The 18,413-nt window shown below is 43.6% G+C and overlaps 1 protein-coding gene across 13 annotated transcripts in view; it reads left to right on the top strand.

Annotated features, from left to right (window-relative positions):
* Window positions 1-852: 852 nt before the first annotated feature.
* Window positions 853-18,413, top strand: part of LOC105463142 (sorting nexin 24) — a 194,363-nt gene continuing 176,802 nt past the window's right edge. For 11 of the 13 annotated variants that reach the window (XR_011624725.1, XR_011624719.1, XR_011624718.1 and 8 more), the window contains exon 1: window positions 853-1,065. Coding sequence is in view for 6 of the 13 variants with exons in the window: in XM_011710098.3 (XP_011708400.1) it covers window positions 1,006-1,065 (60 nt within the window). In the remaining 7 variants the exon portion in view is untranslated. The remainder of the gene's footprint in view (window positions 1,066-18,413) is intronic. The other 2 variants (XR_011624721.1, XR_011624722.1) reach the window with 2 other exon arrangements.

The following is an 18,413-nucleotide window of genomic DNA, read 5'->3' as shown; positions in this document are numbered from 1 at the left end:
AAGCACAAACTGAGTTAAGTGCAATTGTTTACGGTCCAAGAAAGCTCGCTGACTGGTTACTTTTTTTCCTGGATGGCTGAGGTCACTTCTCAGTAATCTACAAGTCACGTCCACGTTTCTCTTCTCCTCGGTGCGCTAACCTAAAGAAGAAACTCGACGTTTACTTGACTAACGTGGTAATCAAGCTTCCCCGCTGGGACACTTAATCTTTTAGGTACCTTCAGGCTACTAGGCCCTGGTCCGAGGCGCGGGTTCAGTCCCTTTTTTTTTCTTTTTTTTGTCTTCCATTTTTTCCCTTATAGTTAAAAGGCACTTCACAGTTAGACGCGGCATTTTAGAACTGCAGCGTGAAGCCAGAGCGTTTGTCTTATTGACTGGCCAACTTTTGGGCTCACTTTCGACCCCTGTGGTACACAATTCTCAGATTCGACGGCTAACTCAGGAGACGCTAACCCTCGAATCGAAGGGAAATCGGAGAGTCTTGGTAAAAGCTGGATGGTTCACCGCTGTTAATGACAGCCGGGAGGAAAAAAAAATTCAACCAACCAAAACAAAAGTTAAAAGCGCCACGCTTTCTATTCTTTGCTGTCTGGCAATCTGTTAATGGTGGCGTCTAGCAAACTGCAAATCAAGCTCCAGCCAGAGTCCGCAAGGAAGGGAGCGCAGGGTGCGGCCCAGTCCCGGCGCCCAGAGCGTTGGCGCGCACACACGGTTTCTGCAGACTCAGGTTTTCTGGCCCCGCCTCCTTCGGGCCCAGCTGATCTCCACCGCCCGTTAGGCCCGAAACCCAGGCGCCAGGAGCCCTGCGTACTCCGCTTCCGGCTCCCGGAACGCCCAAGGCGCGGGAGCGGCCGGGTCAGCGCTTGGACCTGGGTCCGGCCCGCAGCCTCAGGGCCCCGCGGGCGCAGCGGGGCGGGAGGCGGGGCGGCCCGGCAGTGGGCGGAGCGGCGGCCGCGGCCGTGAGCCCGCCCCCAACTCACCCTCAGCCGGCTGGCCGGCGCGGCCATGGAGGTCTACATCCCGTCCTTTCGCTATGAGGAGAGTGACCTGGAGCGGGGATACACGGTAGGCGCGGGCCGCGGGCGGACAGGGCCCCGCGAGCCAGGCCTGCGGCTGCTGCGCCCAGGAGACACCCTCGGCCGCCGCCGCTTTGGCGCAGGGGGTCCCCTCGTTTTCTCTCCCCTCCCCCGGCCCAGAGGAAGGGCTGCGCCCTAGCGCGGTTGTCAAGGAAACGGGCGCCCCTCCCGGGCGCGGCGGCTGCGGGCGCCCCTAGCCCCTCGGGGTCCAACCCGTCTCCTCCCGGCCGAGCTCCAGTCTTCGGACGCGGCTCTCGCCATTCTCCCCGCCGCCTGCCTTCAGGAGCCCAGGATGGGCTGCGTTCCTTTCTGGCACAGCTGCCTCTTCAGTCCAGACAGTAGTAGCTTCGCGGCAGGTTCACTCTGGCTTCCAAGTTCTGTACCATTCGTTCAGCTGGAAAACCTTTTTTTTTTTTTTTTTTAAATCATAATTTACAGCTGTTTACTAGCCAAACTAAACACGTGTATTGATTTTAGATGGTTTCCAAAGATTTTGCTTTTTGAGTTGTGCAGTTCCATGAAATGGCAAAATCACTTGCAGAGCACCTGTTTCATGCCTAGGAGTGTGGTCACCGAGAAATGTGAAACAGGACCCCTGCTCTCAAGAGTGAAGGGGAGGGCAGAGACCAGGGCATGGGCCCTTTGAGTAACACGTTTACTAAGTGAATGGTTGGTGGAGATTTCCCAATGAATTCAGAACGTTCTTTCCTGTACAATCATTGCTAGTGGGAGAAATGTCTGAGTGTGTGTACACCTTGGAAGAATTTACTTCCAGTTGTTAAAGAACCGATAGGGTTGAAGAAAGATTGCAGGGCAGTCTGAAAGGATTGTTACTTTATTTACATCAATCGCACACTTGCTAAACACCAGTTACATTACTTCGATGGAGAATATTTTAACCCCTCTCCCTCCTCTAAATATTACTGGTATTTGGTGACAGTCTGTTTGGGCCCTTGTGTTTTCTTAGTTGGGACTAAATTACCCTCTTAAAGGAAGATTTAGAATGAAAAACAGTGATTGAAAAAATAGTCCAGGAAGTCGGTGGGTTTTTAGAATTGAGTAGACTGCTGGATGCACGTGTTCTGAAACAAGTTGTTAAAGTGCTTTCCTTGGGAAGGAAAATGCAGGGAGAGGGAGCTGTGTTCTATAGTGGCAGTTATTTATTTAAATAATTCTTTCAAGTGCATTCACATTTCGTTACGTAGTCTGTATCTTCCTTAAAAACAAACAAAAATAAAAAAAAACCTTCGAGTTTGTTCAAGGCTTTTTTTTTTTCTTGGAGATTTTATCCAAGTCTCTTAAGCCTAAAACCTTGCTTGTTGTTCCTTCTCCCAGGTATCTCATTTCTCCCATCAGCACTGTCAACAATCACAGAGGGCTTACCATCTTTGGGACATTCATTTAGGATCTGAAGATAAAAAGGCTGCTTGTTAGAGGCGTTGACTTTCAAAGAAAAGATGAAGTTGATCTCATTGGTTCAAGCTAAAAGTTAATTACCTGCAGAAATAAGCACTTTGAAATAGACTATAATTAAGGCTCATTGCCCATTATTGATTTTCTTCTATTAGACCAGCTGTGTTTTTCTCCTAAAGCTTTATGTATCTTTTTATTATTTGTATTTATGACCAGGCACGTGCCACACTTCAGGTTGTGAATTAAACATGTGGAAGGAGCTCTTTTTTGGACAAATTCGGGAGAGTTTGAAGATTGCTTATGTGATAAGAGTTCGCTCTTTAAATATTTGCTTAAAAAAATGCTAACTCATCCAGGTTGGGAGCTAAACTGTTAAAATCTCTCTCTCTTTTTTTTTTTTTTTCCTTTGAGACAGTCTTGCTCTGTCACCCAGGCTGGAGTGCAGTGGGGTGATCTCAGCTCACTGCAACCTCTGCCTCCTGGGCTCAAGTAATCCTCCCACCTCAGCCTCTGGAGTAGCTGGGACTACAGGCACATGCCACCACTCTTGGATAATTTTTAAATTTTTTTGTAGAGACAGAGTTTCTCCATGTTGCCCAGGCTAGTCTCGAACTCCTGTGCTCAAGCAATCTACCTGCCTAGGCCTCCCAAAGTGCTGGGATTACAGGCATTAGCCACTACGCCCAGCTCTAAAATACCTTCTGAAGGGATTTTTTTGTGTCTGTGAGTTTGTGAAGCAGTTATTAGATACTTTTCCCCTCTGAACAACTGATTTTATGATTGTACAGCAGTTTTTCATTCAACAAATACTTACTGAGTGCCTGCTCTGTTATTCTGGGTGTAGGGAATATAGCAGTGAATAAGCTATGAATATAGCAGCTTAAAACAAAAAAACCCAAAATTTAAAAAATATTTCAGTTTCCTAAATAAGAAGCTGGTAAAATAATGTACACTTTCGTGTAAAAAAATACCTTTTTACTTTAGTGATTATGTTTGTGTGAATGTGTGTGTTTTTAAGAGCTAGAGTCTTGCTCTGTCACCCAGGCTGGAGTGCAGTGGTGCAATCCTAGCTCACAGCAGCCTTGGACTCTTGGGCTCAAGTGATCCTACCCCCTTGTCCTCTTGAGTAGCACAGGCATAAATCACCACACCTGGCTAATTTTTGTATTTTTTGTAGAGATGGGATCTCAATATGTTGCACTGATTAGTCTCAAACTCCTAGGTTTAAGGGATCCTCCCACCTTGACCTTCCAAAGTGCTGGGATTATAGGCATGAGCCACTGAGCCAGTGTTTGTGTTTAAAATTTAAAACGGCTGGGCGTGGTGGCTCATGGCTGTAATCCCAGCACTTTGGGAGGCTGAGGTGGGCGGATCACTTGAGGTCATGAGGCTGAGACCAGCCTAGCCAACATGGTGAAACCCCATCTCTACTTAAAAAAAAAAAAAAAAAAGTAGCCAGGCATGGTGGCGGGCACGGGTAATCCTGACTACTTGGGAGTCTGAGACAGGTGAATCGCTTGAGCCTGGGAAGCGGAGGTTGCAGAGAGCCAAGATCATGCCACTGCACTCCAGCCTAGGTGACAGAGTGAGACTCCATCTCAAAATAAATAAATAAAAATAAAATTTAAAACACATTACATCACATTCTAACAAAGTCAGTAATAGGAAGTTTAAGCTAGAAATGGGTGGTTTCTCCTCTTTGCTTCTAGTCTCATTCCCTCAGAAATAAAGTGTCTGGGTGTATCTTAGAATTTTTTCCCTGTGCTGTGAGCACATACTTTTTTTTTCTTTTAAAAAAATGCATGGCAAGATTTTAACTGTCATCCTACAATTTATAGACATCTTTCAATATTGGTATGGAGAGTTCTGTCTCCTCTTTCTAACTACTGGAGACGGGCTCTACCATGGTAGGATGTGCCATAATTTTTTTCCCCAGTGTCTGCTGATGGCCAAGACATCCTTGGACATGCTTTTTTATGCCCACTACTAGGATTTCTGTAGAACCTTAACTAGAAATGGTACTTCCAGCCCTTTACAGTTTTTACAGATATTGCACAATTGTTATTCAAGAAGTTTATACAAATTTATGCTTAGTGTACTAAGTAATTTACCTTTAAAAAATGAATTTTTGCGCTTTAAACATGTAAGGCTTTACTGTGTGCCTGTACTGTGTTGGTGGCCATTTAAAGATGGAAGGGTGGTATTCCTGCCCTTAGGGATTCTCAGCCCATACAGAAGCTGCTCAGAGCTAGGCTGGGAAAGGTTAGGGTGCCCCAATGTCAACTGGAGCCTTGTATCCAGGGGCCTGAGGGAGGGAGAGGTCAGTTCGGCCTGGTAGGGTGGCTGTGCTGAGGTAGGGGTGCTTAGGAAATGCTGACTTTGAAATCTGGTTAGGTTTTTGCTAGGACTGTGAATTTTAGAAAGAGGAAATACAGGACAAAATCTTACCTCATAAGCCATTTTAAAACTCAGATATGCCCCCCAAAAAGCGGGGGGAGGGACACTTCTAAATAAGTTTGTGAAGAAGTAGGAGATGATAGTGTAAGAAAATGCAGATGTACCCAAATGTTACTTCCTGGGGAGATTATTCTGTCCCATTCCCTACCCTATAGCTTACTTGTTTAATATCCTCTGTCCCCAAGCTATAAACTCGTTGAGGCTAGGTAGTATCCATCTCCACTGTTGTATACTAATGCAGAATTCAGTACATGTCTGTTGAATAAATAATGAGTGATGTAATCTTCATAGGAGGAGAAAAACTAGAAGAGCCAGTGGTCTTGAGGCATGTAGCAGCTCAGAGAGTTAGGTGGAGGGTTATGCTGCAGACTGGAATTTCAGGATTGTGCAAAGCGATTGCAGTAAGAGTGGTGGGGAGAGATCAGCTGACTACCCTTGAGAGCTATAAGGGAGTGTGGACCTTAACTTCAGACAGGGAAGTCATAGGGTAATTTTAAGGAAGGAAGTAACATGTAATCATTTTGCATTTAGAAAGATGACTGTCAGTTCAGGCTATTTTAACAAAATACAATAAACTAGGTAGTTTATAAACCACTGAAATTTATGTCTCACAGTTCTGGAGGCTGGGAAGTCCAAGATCAAGGTGCTGGCAGATTCAGTGTCTAGTGAGGGCCCATTTCCAGGTTTATAGGTGATCGCTGCTTGTTATGTAGAAGTGGCAAAGATCTCACTGGGACCTATTTTATAAGGTTACTAATCGCAGTTATGAGGGCTCTGCCCATGACCTCATCACTTCCCAAAGACCTTACCATCTAATACCATCACATTGGGTTTAGAATTTCAGCGTAAGAATTTGGGGGAGACCATCAGACCGTAGCAATGATTCTAAAGTACTCATCATTTAAGAGACACTTGCAAATGATCAGAAAGGAGAGGATGAAGGCTAGAACTAAGACTTTAGCTTTGAACATGGAAAGGAAGTGATGACTGCAAGAATCTCCAGTACCTGGTGACCAGATGTACGGCAGCAGGGTGACTCCTTGTGGGTGCAGGTACCAGTAAGCAAATAAGAACTGAAGTGGGGCAGGTATTTCATCTGGGTACCCGCTGAGTTTTTGGTGATGGGTATAGCTATTTGATTTTGGAGTCTAGGGTGGATTGAAGTCTGAATTAGAAATATGGCTCTAAGGGGACATTCAGCATAAAAGTTAAAAAAAAAAAAAACCCACAGAGAAAGAGTGAGGAAAGAGAGAGGGCCAAGGATAAAGCCTTAGAACTTGAATAAGCAAAGAAGTCCCATCCGAGAAGCCAGAGGGAGAAAGAAAGCCAGGAGTGTGAGGCTGGAAGAGAGAGCGTGGAAGATGCTTTAAAGAAAGAAAGTGGGCCGGGGGCGGTGGCTCAAGCCTGTAATCCCAGCACTTTGGGAGGCCGAGACGGGCGGATCACTAGGTCAGGAGATCGAGACCATCCTGGTTAACATGGTGAAACCCCGTCTCTACTAAAAAATACAAAAAACTAGCCGGGCGAGGTGGCGGACGCCTGTAGTCCCAGCTACTCGGGAGGCTGAGGCAGGAGAATGGCGGGAACCTGGGAGGCGGAGCTTGCAGTGAGCTGAGATCCGGCCGCTGCACTCCAGCCTGGGTGACAGAGCGAGACTCCGTCTCAAAAAAAAAAAAAAAGAAAGTGCCAGATGCTCCTGAGTGGCCTTGCAATTTGAGGACAGAGAACAGTCCATTCTAAGAACTGAGAATAATAGGTCTTGGATGCCACTTTAGGCTGGTATTTTTAATTTTAAGATACATTGTTGACAAAAATGACAAAACTAGAATTACTACTTAGGTCACAATACAAAGGTATGAATGTATTAGACTTAATTTTTTGTTTTTGTTTTTGATTTTTTGAGACAAAAATCTTCCTGCGTCACCCAGGCTGGAGTGCAGTGGTGTGATCTCGGCTTACTTCAGCCTCCATCTCCTGGGTTCAAGCTATTCTCCTGCCTCAACCTCACAAGTAGCTGGGCCTACAGGCGCGCGCCACCATGTCTGGCTAATTTTTTGTAGAGATGGAGTTTCACCGTGTTGACCAGGCTGGTCTTTGAACTCCTGACCTCAAGTGATCCACATGCCTCAGCCTCCCAAAGTGCTGGGATTACAGGCGAGAGCCACCACACCCAGCCTTAGACTTCAGTTTTTATAGCTGTAAAAATCAAAGAGTTGAATTAGATTCAAGTCCATTTTAAGTACGTGCGTGACTGAATGTGTTATGTGTAGACAAATATATCTTCTTGGGACCTGGATACTATCACAGATTTACTTGATAAACACTTAGAAACGTATCATGCTCTTCAGTACACAAGGCAGCTTCTTATATACAGGATCATAATGTGATATATTATTATGATCATTATTATTTTAAAGCTTTTATGGCTTAAACTGCAAAAGTTGAACAATTTAATAAACCATCATTTACCCATTACTTACCTTCAATATTTTACAATTCTTTCATTCACTACCCCTCAGTCCCTGTCTTTGAAAAAAAATTCTGGAGTATTTTCAAGCAAATTCAAAAGGTAATTTTATCTGCATATATTTTACTATGTATACCTGACAGGTAAAGACTTTTAAAAAGCATAACCAACATGTAAATATTACCACAAAAATTAGCAATACCTTAGTAGCATCCAGTTTCTGGTTGTTTTCGTTTGTTTTAAAGTATGCACAACGTAAACCCTGCCTTGGAATTAACAGTGATTTGTGTGTATTTTATTGTTACTGTAGTGCTATTTAATATATGTATACACACACACACACATATATATATTTTTCTTTTCTTTTTTTAAACATTTTGTTTTCGAGTTCTGGGATACATGTGGAGAACATGCAGCTTTGTTACATAGGTAAACATGTGCCATGGTGGTTTGCTGCACTACTGTTTTGTATTTTTAGGAACAAGGCCGAGACGCTGAGTGAGGGAGCCTGGCTACCTGAGAGTGACTCTTCTGTTTTAGAATAGCTTTTTTTTTTTTTTTTTTTGACAAAGGGTTTCACTCTGTCACCCAGGCTGGAGTTCAGTGGTAGAATCAGAGTTCACTGCAGCCTTGACCTCCCCAGGCTCAGGTGATTCCCCCACCTCAACCTCCCAAGTAGCTGGGACTACAGGTGCATGCCATCACATCCAGCAAATTTTGTATTTTTGCTAGAGACAGAATTTCACCATGTTGCCCAGGCTGGTCTTGAACTTCTGCGTTCAAGTGATCCACCCACCTCAGCCTCTGAAAGTACTGAGACTGTAGGCATGAGCCACCACGCCCAGCTGCATTTAATAGTAAGGGCACTTTCCTCCCCAGAACCCCTGAGCAAATAAGTCTCCCTTCAGTTTCTTTCTCATTATCCCTAGTTGATTTCTCAACACAGAATTCCAGAGGAATTCCAGTGCCAATTTGCTGAGGCCAGGGTTATCTTAACCAACCATCATGGCAAGGAGGGTAGGTTAACCAGACAGAGTTAAAATAGGAGGCATCTCTGGAGCTGGGAATGGATTAGTTCATTCCTGCCACCAAACCCTTCAGGCATCACAGTGGCAGAAGGGCAGCAGGATGTCAGGAAGACCACAATTCCATGCCACGTCCTTCAGTCATCCATTACCAACATGTATGATGAAGGAGACCTTTGTTTAACAAGGACATAGCTGGCACAGTGCCTCATTCGTGGTAGGCTCATAGCAGAAGCCCACATTAAATATTTGTTGAATGATTAAATCAAGCATGTGTAAAATATGTTCCTTTCCCTTTTTTTTTTTTTTTTTTTTTTTTTTTGAGACGGAGTCTTCGCTCTGTTGCCCAGCCTGGAATGCAGTGGCGTGATCTTGGCTCACTGCAAGCTCCGCCTCCCAGGTTCATGCTCTTCTCCTGCCTTAGCCTCCCAAGTAGCTGGGACTACAGGCACCTGCCACCAAGGCCAGCTAAATTTTTGTATTTTTTAGTAGAGACGGAGCTTCACCTTGTTAGCCAGGATGGTCTCGATCTCCTGACCTCATGATCTGCCCCCCGGCCTCCCAAAGTGCTGGCATTACAGGCGTGAGCCACTGCGCCTGGCAGTATGTTCCTTACCCTTAAGGACAAGAAATACAGTTTGAAAACATTCTTCTTGAACATTAACAAACTTGTATGTTCATTTAAGAATCAGAATAGGCACAAGAGGATTGAATTTTGTAAATATGGTACTTAGAAATTTGAGGGCACAAGCAAGCTTGTTTTCATTGATCTAGAAACATATTTCAACTTTTTTTTAGATGTTATTTTCAAATTTATGTATTCTTTAAACATTTTTTTCATACAGGTAGGGGTCTTGCAGTGTTGCCCAGGCAGGCCTTGAACTCCTAGCCTGAAGCAGTCCTACCGCCTCAGCCTCCCAAAGTGCTGGAATTACAGGCTTGAGCCACTGCACCTGCCTTAAGAACTTGGAAATAAACCAAATAAGTTATTTTGTTCTTCAGCCTGTTCCATTACGAGTGTACAATCAAATGACTGGTTTTAAAATCACTTGGATTGGTTCTGTACTTAAACTAGGTACCCAGTCTTGTATTTTGTATTTTTAGGAATTTTAAAAAATCTAATTTTGTTTTGTATTTGTGTGAAGCATAGTCATAATTCTAAATCAAATACACTGCATTGAGTTTATCTGCTGAAATTCAGCATGTTTTTGTCCTCACTCTGTTACCTTCTGCTCTCATCGATTACTATTTAAAAAAAAAGTGGTATGAGGCTGTCCCCAGCACTACACTGATGAAAGGGAATTATTTTTTCTTCTGTATATAGAAGGTCTCACTGCTAGCAGATTTCTGGGATCAAAAGATGCCTGGAAAAATAATCCTAGTGTTATCTATGTAAAAAAAAAATCTTATGGCTTATCCTTCCATTGAAAAAAATATAAACACATACTAATATATTTGTGTCCCCACTCCTTTTATTAAACAGTAGTATACTAAAACATTTGATTTCAACTTGCTTTTTTTACTTAATGATATATCCTGGAGATCGCTGCACAGGGACATATATGAAGATGTATCATTCTTTTCCATACAGATATACCTCAGAGAGATTGTGAGTTTGGTTCCAGACCACTGCAGTAAAGTGATTATCTTAATAAAGCAAGTCACACTAATTTTTTGGTTTCATAGTGCATATAAATGTTTACACTACACTATAGTTTAAGTGTGCAATAGCATTATGTCTTTAAAAATGTTCATACCTTAATTGAAAAGTATTTTATTGCTGAAAACTCTAATGATCATCTGAGCCTTCATTGAGCTGGAAGCTTTGTTTGCCTTGATGTTGATGGCTGCTGACTGATCAGGGTGGTGGTTGCTAAAGGTTATGACTGTGCCAATTTCTTTTCCTTTTTTGGAGGAGGGGCAGGCGCAGAGTCTCACTCTGTTGCTCAGGCTGGAGTGCAGTGGCGTAATCTCAGCTCACCACAACCTCTGCCTCCTGGGTTCAAGAGATTTCTCCTGCCTCAGCCTCCCGAGTAGCTGGGACTACAGGTGCACGCCACTATGCTTGGCTAATTTTTGTATTTTTAGTAGAGACAGGGTTTCACCATGTTGGCCAGGCTGGTCTCGAACTCCTGACCTCGTGTTCTGCCCGCCTCAGCCTCCCAAAGTGCTGGGATTACAGGCGTGAGCCACCACGCCCAGCCGACTGTGCCAATTTCCTAAGACAGTTAAGTTTGCCCTATCAATTGACTCTTTCTTTCGTGAAAGATTTCTCTGTAGCATGTGATGCTGTTTGATAGTATTTTACCCTCAGAAATTCTTTCAAAATTGGTTTCAGGTATCCGGGCATGGTGGCTCTAACTTGTAACCCTAGCACTTAGGGAGGCCAAGGCAGGAGAGTTGCTTGAGTCCAGGAGTTTGAGACCAGCCTGGGCAACCTCACGAGACCCAGTCTCTATTAAAAAATAGTTGGAATCAGCCCTGTCAAATGTTGCTGCTGCTTTATCAGCTAAGTCTGCGTAATGTTTTATATCGTTTGTTGTCATTTCAACAGTGTTCACAGCCTCTTCATTAGGAGTAGTTTCCATCTCAAGAAACCACTTCTTTGCCCTTCCTTAAGAAACAACTTCTCACCCATTTAAGTTTTATCATGAGTCCATTGTAGGGTTATTAATTTACCTAATTTCAATATTGTTTGTCCTAAGGAATAGTGAGGCCTAAGGAGAGGGAGAGAGACAGGGCATTGCTGGTCTGTGGAACAGCCCAAGCACACAACATTTGTCAGTTAAATTTGCCATCTTTTATTTATTTATTTACTTATTTTAGGTTCAGGGGTACATGTGCAGGTTTGTTATATGGGTAAATTGCATTTTATGGGAATTTGGTGTACAGATTATTTCATCACCCAAGTAATGGGCATAGTACCCAGGTAGGTTTTTGATCTTCTCCCTTCTCCCTCCCTCCACCTGCAAGTAATCCCTGGTGTCTGTTGTTCCCTTCTGTATCCATGTGCTCTTGTTGTTTAGCTCCCTTGAAAGCTCACTTCTAAGTGAGAATGTACAATATTTGGTTTTCTGTTTCTGTATGTGTTTGCTTAGGTTAATGGCCCCCAGCTCCATCCATGTTGCCACAAAGGACATGATCTTGTAATTCTTTATGGCTGCACAGTATTCCATGGTGTATATGTACCAAGATTTCTTTATCCAGTCTACTGCTGATGGGCAATTAGGTTGATTTCATGTTTTTGCTGCTGTGAATAGTGCTGCGATGAACATACATGTGCCTGTGTCTTTATGGTAGAATGATTTATTTTCTTAGGGTATGTACCCAATAATTGGAATGCTGGGTCAAATGGTAGTTCTTTGTCCTTTTTTTTTTTTTTTGAGACAGAGTCACCCAGGCTGGAGTGCAGTGGTGCCATCTCGGCGCACTGCAACCTCTGCCTCCCAGGTTCAAACAGTTCTCATGCCTCAGCCTCCCCAGTAGCTGGGATTACAGGTGCCCACCGCCATGCATGGCTAATTTTTGCATTTTTAGTAGAGACCATGTTGGCCAGGCTGGTTTTGAACTCCTGACCTCAGGTGATCTGCCTACCTCGGCCTCCCGAAGTGCTGGGAATACAGGCATGAGCCACTGCACCTGGTCTGTTACTTATTAAAAGCTGTAAATAGCTCAAAAGAAAAGTTTCCTTGACTCCAAAGTCTTCCAATTGGTGCTGCTGTCTATTTCCTTTGGGTCAAGGGTCTCCTCAGTATCTTTCCTTCATGGTTGTCACAAAGATGTTACCAGAAAGGGGTCTTGATCCAGACTCCCAAGAGAGGGTTCTTGATCTCACACAAGAAATAGTAAGAAGCGAATCCATAGAGGAAAGTAAAACCAAGTTTATTAAGAAAGTAAAGGAATAAAGAATGGCTCCTCCATAGGCAGAACAGCCTGCATATGTTATTTTTTGACTTTTTAATAATAGCTATTCTGAAACATGTGAGATGATATGTCATTGTTGTTTTGATTTGCATTTTCTACTGATCAGTGATGTTAAGCATCTGCTCATATGCTTGTTGGCTGCTTGTTTATCTTTTGTTTGTTTGTTTGTTTTTTCTGGGACAGAGTCTTGCTCTGTTGCCTAGGCTGGAGTGCAGTGGTGCCATCTTGGCTCACTGCAGTCTCCACTTTCCAGGAGCAATTCATCTGCCTCAACCTCCCGAGTACCTGGGACTACAGGTGCCCACCGCCACACCCAGCTAATTTATGCATTTTTAGTAGAGACGGGGTTTCACCATGTTGGCCAGGCTGGCCTCGAACTCCTGACCTCAGGTGATCCACCCACCTCGGCCTCCCAAAGTGTTGGGATTATAGGCATGAGCCACCACGTTTGGCCTGTTTGTCTTCTTTTGAAAAGTGTTGGTACAGGCGTGGTGGCTCACGCCTGTAATCCCAGCACTTTGGGAAGCCAAGGTGGGTGGATCACGAGGTCAGGAGTTCAAGACCAGCCTGACCAAGATGATGAAACCCCGTCTCTACTAAAAGTACAAAAATTAGCCTAGTGTGTTGGCAGGCGCCTGTAATCCCAGGTACTTGGGAGGTTGAGGCAGAGAATTGCTTGAACCCAGAAGGCGGAGGTTTCAGTGAGCTGAGATGCCACCACTGCACTCCAGCCTGGGCGACAACTTTGTCTCAAAACAAAAACATGGGTGGCACCACAGTTCCAAGAAATCTTCACCTTTTGGCCAGGTGCAGTGGCTCATGCCTATAATCCCAGCACTTTGGGAGGCCGAGGTTGGCGGATCACCTGAGGTTGGGAGTTCGAGACCAGCCTGACCAAGGTGGTGAAACCCCGTCTCTACTAAAAATACAAAATTAGCTAGGCGTGATGGTGCATGCCTGTAATCCCAGCTATTCTGGAGGCTGAGGCAGGAGAATCTCTTGAAGCCAGGAGGTGGAGGGTGTGGTGAGCAGAGACCGTACTGTTGCACTCCAGCCTGGGCAATAAGAGCGAAACTCTGTCTCAAAAAAAAAAAGAAAAGTGTTTGTTCATGTCCTTTGCCCACGTTTTAATGGGGTTGTTTGGTCTTTGCTTGTAAATTCGTTTTAAGTTCCTTATAGATTCTGGATGTTAGACCTTTGTCACATGCATAATTTGCAAATATTTTCTCCATTCTGTAGGTTGTCTGTTTACTCTGATAGTTTCTTTTGCTGTGCAGAAGCTCTTTAGTTTAATTAGGTCCCATTTGTCAATTTTTGTTTTTGTTGCAATTGCTTTTGACATTTTTGTCATGAAATCTTTGCAGGGGCCTACGTCCAGAATGGTATTTCTTAGGGTTATCATTAGGGGTTTTATAATTTTAGGTTTTACATTTAAATCTTTAATCCATATTGAGTTTAATTTTTTTTATTTAATTAATAATTTTTTTTTTTTTTTTTTTGAGCAGGAGTTTCACTCTTCTTTCCCAGGTTGGAGTGCAATGGCGCTGTCTCAGCTCACTGCAACCTCCACTTCCCAGATTCAAGTGATTCCCCGTCTCAGCCTCCCGAGTAGCTGGGATTACAGGCATGTGCCACCACACCCGGCTAATTTCTGTATTTTTATTAGAGACAGGGTTTCACCATATTGGTCAGGCTGGTCTCGAACTCCTGACCTCAGGTGATCTGCCTGCCTCAGCCTCCCGAAGTGCTGGGATTACAGGCATGAGTCACTGCACCCGACCTGAGTTTATTTTTGTGTATGGTGTAAGGAAGGGGTTCAGTTTCCATCTTCTACATATGGCTACCATTTATCCCTTCACCATTTACTTATTTATTTTTTAACCTTTTTTTTTTTTTAGGTTCAGAGGTACATATGCCTGTTTGTTATGTAGGTCAACTCATATCACAGTGGTTTGGTGTACAGATTATCTCCTCATCATCGCTTCTTGGCCTTTTGGCTAAGATTAAGTGCAGATTATCTCATCATCCAGGTACTAAACCTAGTACCTGATAGTTATTTTTTGTGATCCTCTTTCTCCTCTCATCTTCCACCCTCCATTAGGCCCCAGTGTCTGTTGTTCCCCTCCATGTGTCCATGCATTCTCATCATTTAGCTCCCACTTATAAGTGAGAACATGTGGTATTTGGTTTCTTTTCCTGCGTTAGTTTGCTAACGATAATGGCCTCCATCTCCATCCATGTTCCCGCAAAGGACAGTCTCTCATTCTTTTTCATGGCTGCATAGTATTCCATGGTGTGTATGTACCACCTTTTCTTTATTCAGTCTTCCTTTGATGGGTATTTTTTTTTTTTTTTAATTTTGAGATGGAGTCTTGCTCTGCTACCCAGGCTGGAGTGCAGTGGCACGATCTTGGCTCACCACAACGTCCACCTCCAGGGTTCTAGTGATTCTTCTGCTTCAGCCTCTCAAGTAGCTGGGACTACAGGTGTGCGCCACCACACCCAGCTAATTTTTTGTATTTTTAGTAGAGACGAGGTGTCACCATGTTGGCCAGGATGGTCTCGATCTCTTGACCTTGTGATCCACCCGCCTTGGCCTCCCAAAGCCCTGGGATTACAGGCGTGAGCCTCCTCGCCCAGCCCCTTTGATGGGTATTTAGATTGATTCCATGTCTTTGCTATTGTGGATAGCCAGCACCATTTATTGAGTTTGCCATCTTTTAATAGGTGTGGCTTGTGGAACTCCAAAACAATTACTGTAGTAACATGTAAGATCACTGATCACAAGTCACCATAACAGATAAAATAATAATGGAAAAGTTTTCAAAATACTAGGAGAATTACAAAACTGTGACACAGAGACACGAAGTGAGCACATGCTGTTGGAAAAATGCCGCCGATAGGCTTGCTCGATGCAGGATCATGGCAAAACTTTAATTTGTAATAAATGCAGTATCTGCAAAGCATATTAAAGCAAAGTATACTCAAACAAGGTAAAGCCTGTATCTGAATTGTTCTCCTTTGTCTTCAATCAATAGCCTGTGTGTATGTCTTTTTGTATTTTTGTCAGTGAGTCTTTAGAATACATTTCTAGCAGTGGTTACTGGACCAAAAATTAAATGCATGTTTAATGTTAGCTGATGTCGTCAAATTCCCATCCATAGGAACTGTGGTATTATGCATTACTGTAGCAGTTTATGAGAGTATATCCTTCCTCATACGCTTGCCAACTGAGTGTTCTCAGGCTCTTGGATTTATGCCAATCTGATAGGTGAACAGTAGTATCACAATGTAATTCTTTTTTTTTTTTTTTTTTTTTTTTTTGAGACGGAGTCTCACGCTGTTGCCCAGGCTGGAGTGCAGTGGCGCGATCTCGGCTCACTGCAAGCTCCGCCTCCCGGGTTCCCGCCATTCTCCTGCCTCAGCCTCCTGAGTAGCTGGGACTACAGGCGCCCGCCACTGCGCCCGGCTAATTTTTTGTATTTTTAGTAGAGACGGGGTTTCACTGTGGTCTCGATCTCCTGACCTTGTGATCCGCCCGCCTCGGCCTCCCAAAGTGCTGGGATTACAGGCTTGAGCCACCGCGCCCGGCCCACAATGTAATTCTTAATGTCATTCATGATTTTATGAATTAGGAATCAAGTTGAACATCTTTTTATATGGTTAAGAATCATTTTCATTTCTTTCTGTGAATAAGACAGTTTATAAAATTGTATTTATTATTTTAAATGTCTCACTATTTCAGTAGCTGGGACTACAGGTGCCTACCACCACGCCTGGCTAATTATTGTATTTTTGGTACAGAGAGGGTTTCACCATGTTGCCCAGGCTAGTCTTGAACTCTCAGACTTAAGTTATCCACCCGCCTCTGCCTCCCAAAATGCTAGAATTACAGGAGTGAGCTACCAGGCCCAGCCTGACTTGTCTGTTTTAATGCCATTTATTTCTAGGTATCATGCCTGGATATTGTAATCATTTGCCTGGATATTGTAATCATTTGCATTTGAATAAATGAATGAATGAGACCTGCTTATGTTAGTCTTACCTTAAGAGATTTAGGGAAGGGAAAAAGTTAATGGCTCATGCCTTCAGTCTCAGGTACTCAGGAGGCCAAAGCAGACTTGAGCCCAGGAGTTGGAGACTAGACTGCATAACATATGGAGACCTTGTTTCCCCAACAAAAAAAATTTGGCTGGGTGTGGTAGCTCATGCCTGTGATCCCAGCACTTTGGAAGGCCAAGGTGGGAGGATCCCTTGAGCCCAGGAATTTGAGGAGTAGCCTGGGCAACGTAGTGAGAACTCGCCTCTACAAATAATTTAAAAAATTAGCTAGGCCTAGTGGTATGTACCTATGGTCCCTACTGGAGAGGCTGAGGTGGGAGGATTGCTTGACCCCAGGAGGTTAAGGCTACAGTGAGCCATGATCACTCTACTGCACCCTAGCCCGGGTGGCAGAGCAAGACACTGTCTCAAATAATAAATAATAATAATTGTTGATGAAAAGAGTCGAACTGTGTAAAATATTTGAGGATATTTATTCTGAGCCAAATATGAGTGACCGTGGCCCGTAACATAGCCCTTGGGAGGTCCTGAGAACATGTGCCCAAGGTGGTCAGGGTGCAGCTTGGTTTTATACATTTTAGAGAGGCATGAGACTTCAAATACATTTAAGAAATACATTGGTTTGTCAGAAAGGTGGAACAACTCAAAGCCGGGAGCTTCCAGGCTATAGGTGAATTTAAACGTTTTCTGGTTGAATTTGCCTAAAAACCTGGGATAGATAGAAAAGGAATGTTCAGGTTAAGACAAAGATTGTAGAGACCAAAGTTCTTCTAAAGTCTAATAGTGGCTGCCCTTAGAGACAATAGGTGACAAATGTTTCCTATTCAGTTCTTAGTTAATCTCTTTAGGATTGGGAGGGTCTGGAAGAAAAAGATCTTCTAGCTATGTTAATATTCTTTACAGATGTAAATTTTCCCCCACAAAGAACGGCTTTGCAGGGCCATTTCAAAATATGGCAAAGAAACATGTTTCAGGGTAAAATATTTTGATGTTCTTCTTTTGTCTCCTAATGTTATGCCAGAGTCAGGTTGGAAAGTAAATCATGCTATATAGGATTAAATAAAACCCATCTGTGGGTGTGACTCCCCAGACCGCTTAGATAGGAATTTGGGCAAGATAAAAAAAATCAGAGTTTAGTTCTCATAATTAACGTAAGATATAGACTAACCATTGATGTGCTTTACGTGTGTAAGTTCCCCGAAGTTCCTGGCTCATGGTCCTAGCTCATAGGCTGTGTTTGTTATCTTTGGGCCACTCTAAACATTGAAAGAAGTCTTGCTCTATCTTTTATTTCATTTGTAGAATCAGATTAGCCTTGTAGGAGGTGAAGGGGCACTACCAGTGAGAGGTGCATACTACATTTTTAACAATTTTTAAAGAGTGAAAGAATTTTTTTTTTTTTTTGGAGACAGTCTCGCTGTGTTGCCCAGGCTGGAGTGCAGTGGCACGATCTCAGCTCACTGCAAGCTCCGCCTCCCAGGTTCACACCATTCTCCTGCCTCAGCCTCCCAAGTAACTAGGACTACAGGAGCCCGCCGCCATGCCCGGCTAATTTTTTGTATTTTTAGTAGAGATGGGGTTTCACTGTGTTAGCCAGGATGGTCTTGATCTCCTGACCTTGTGATCCACCCCCTCTGCCTCCCAAAGTGCTGGGATTACAGGCATGAGCCACTGCGTCCAGCCAAGAAAATTTTAAAAAGCTGAATTATTTAATTATCTGTCTAGTAGGAAAATGTCATCTCATAGTAACTGAGAGTTAATTTTAGTTTCACTCAGGTGGGATCTTTTTACCGCTTACTTTACGTTCCCAATCTAATAAATAAATGCAAGAGAAAGAAACTTGAGGCCGGGTGCGGTGGCTCATGCCTATAATCCCAGCACTTTCGGAGGCCAAGGTGGTTAGATCACTTAAGGTCAGGAGTTTGAGACCAGCCTGGCCAACATGGTGAAACCCTGTCTCTACTAAAAATACAAAAACTAGCCAGCATG

Source organism: Macaca nemestrina, chromosome 6 (assembly GCF_043159975.1).
Source record: "Macaca nemestrina isolate mMacNem1 chromosome 6, mMacNem.hap1, whole genome shotgun sequence".
Classification (NCBI taxonomy): Eukaryota; Metazoa; Chordata; class Mammalia; order Primates; family Cercopithecidae; genus Macaca; species Macaca nemestrina.
This window is presented reverse-complemented; position numbering and strand designations above follow the sequence as displayed.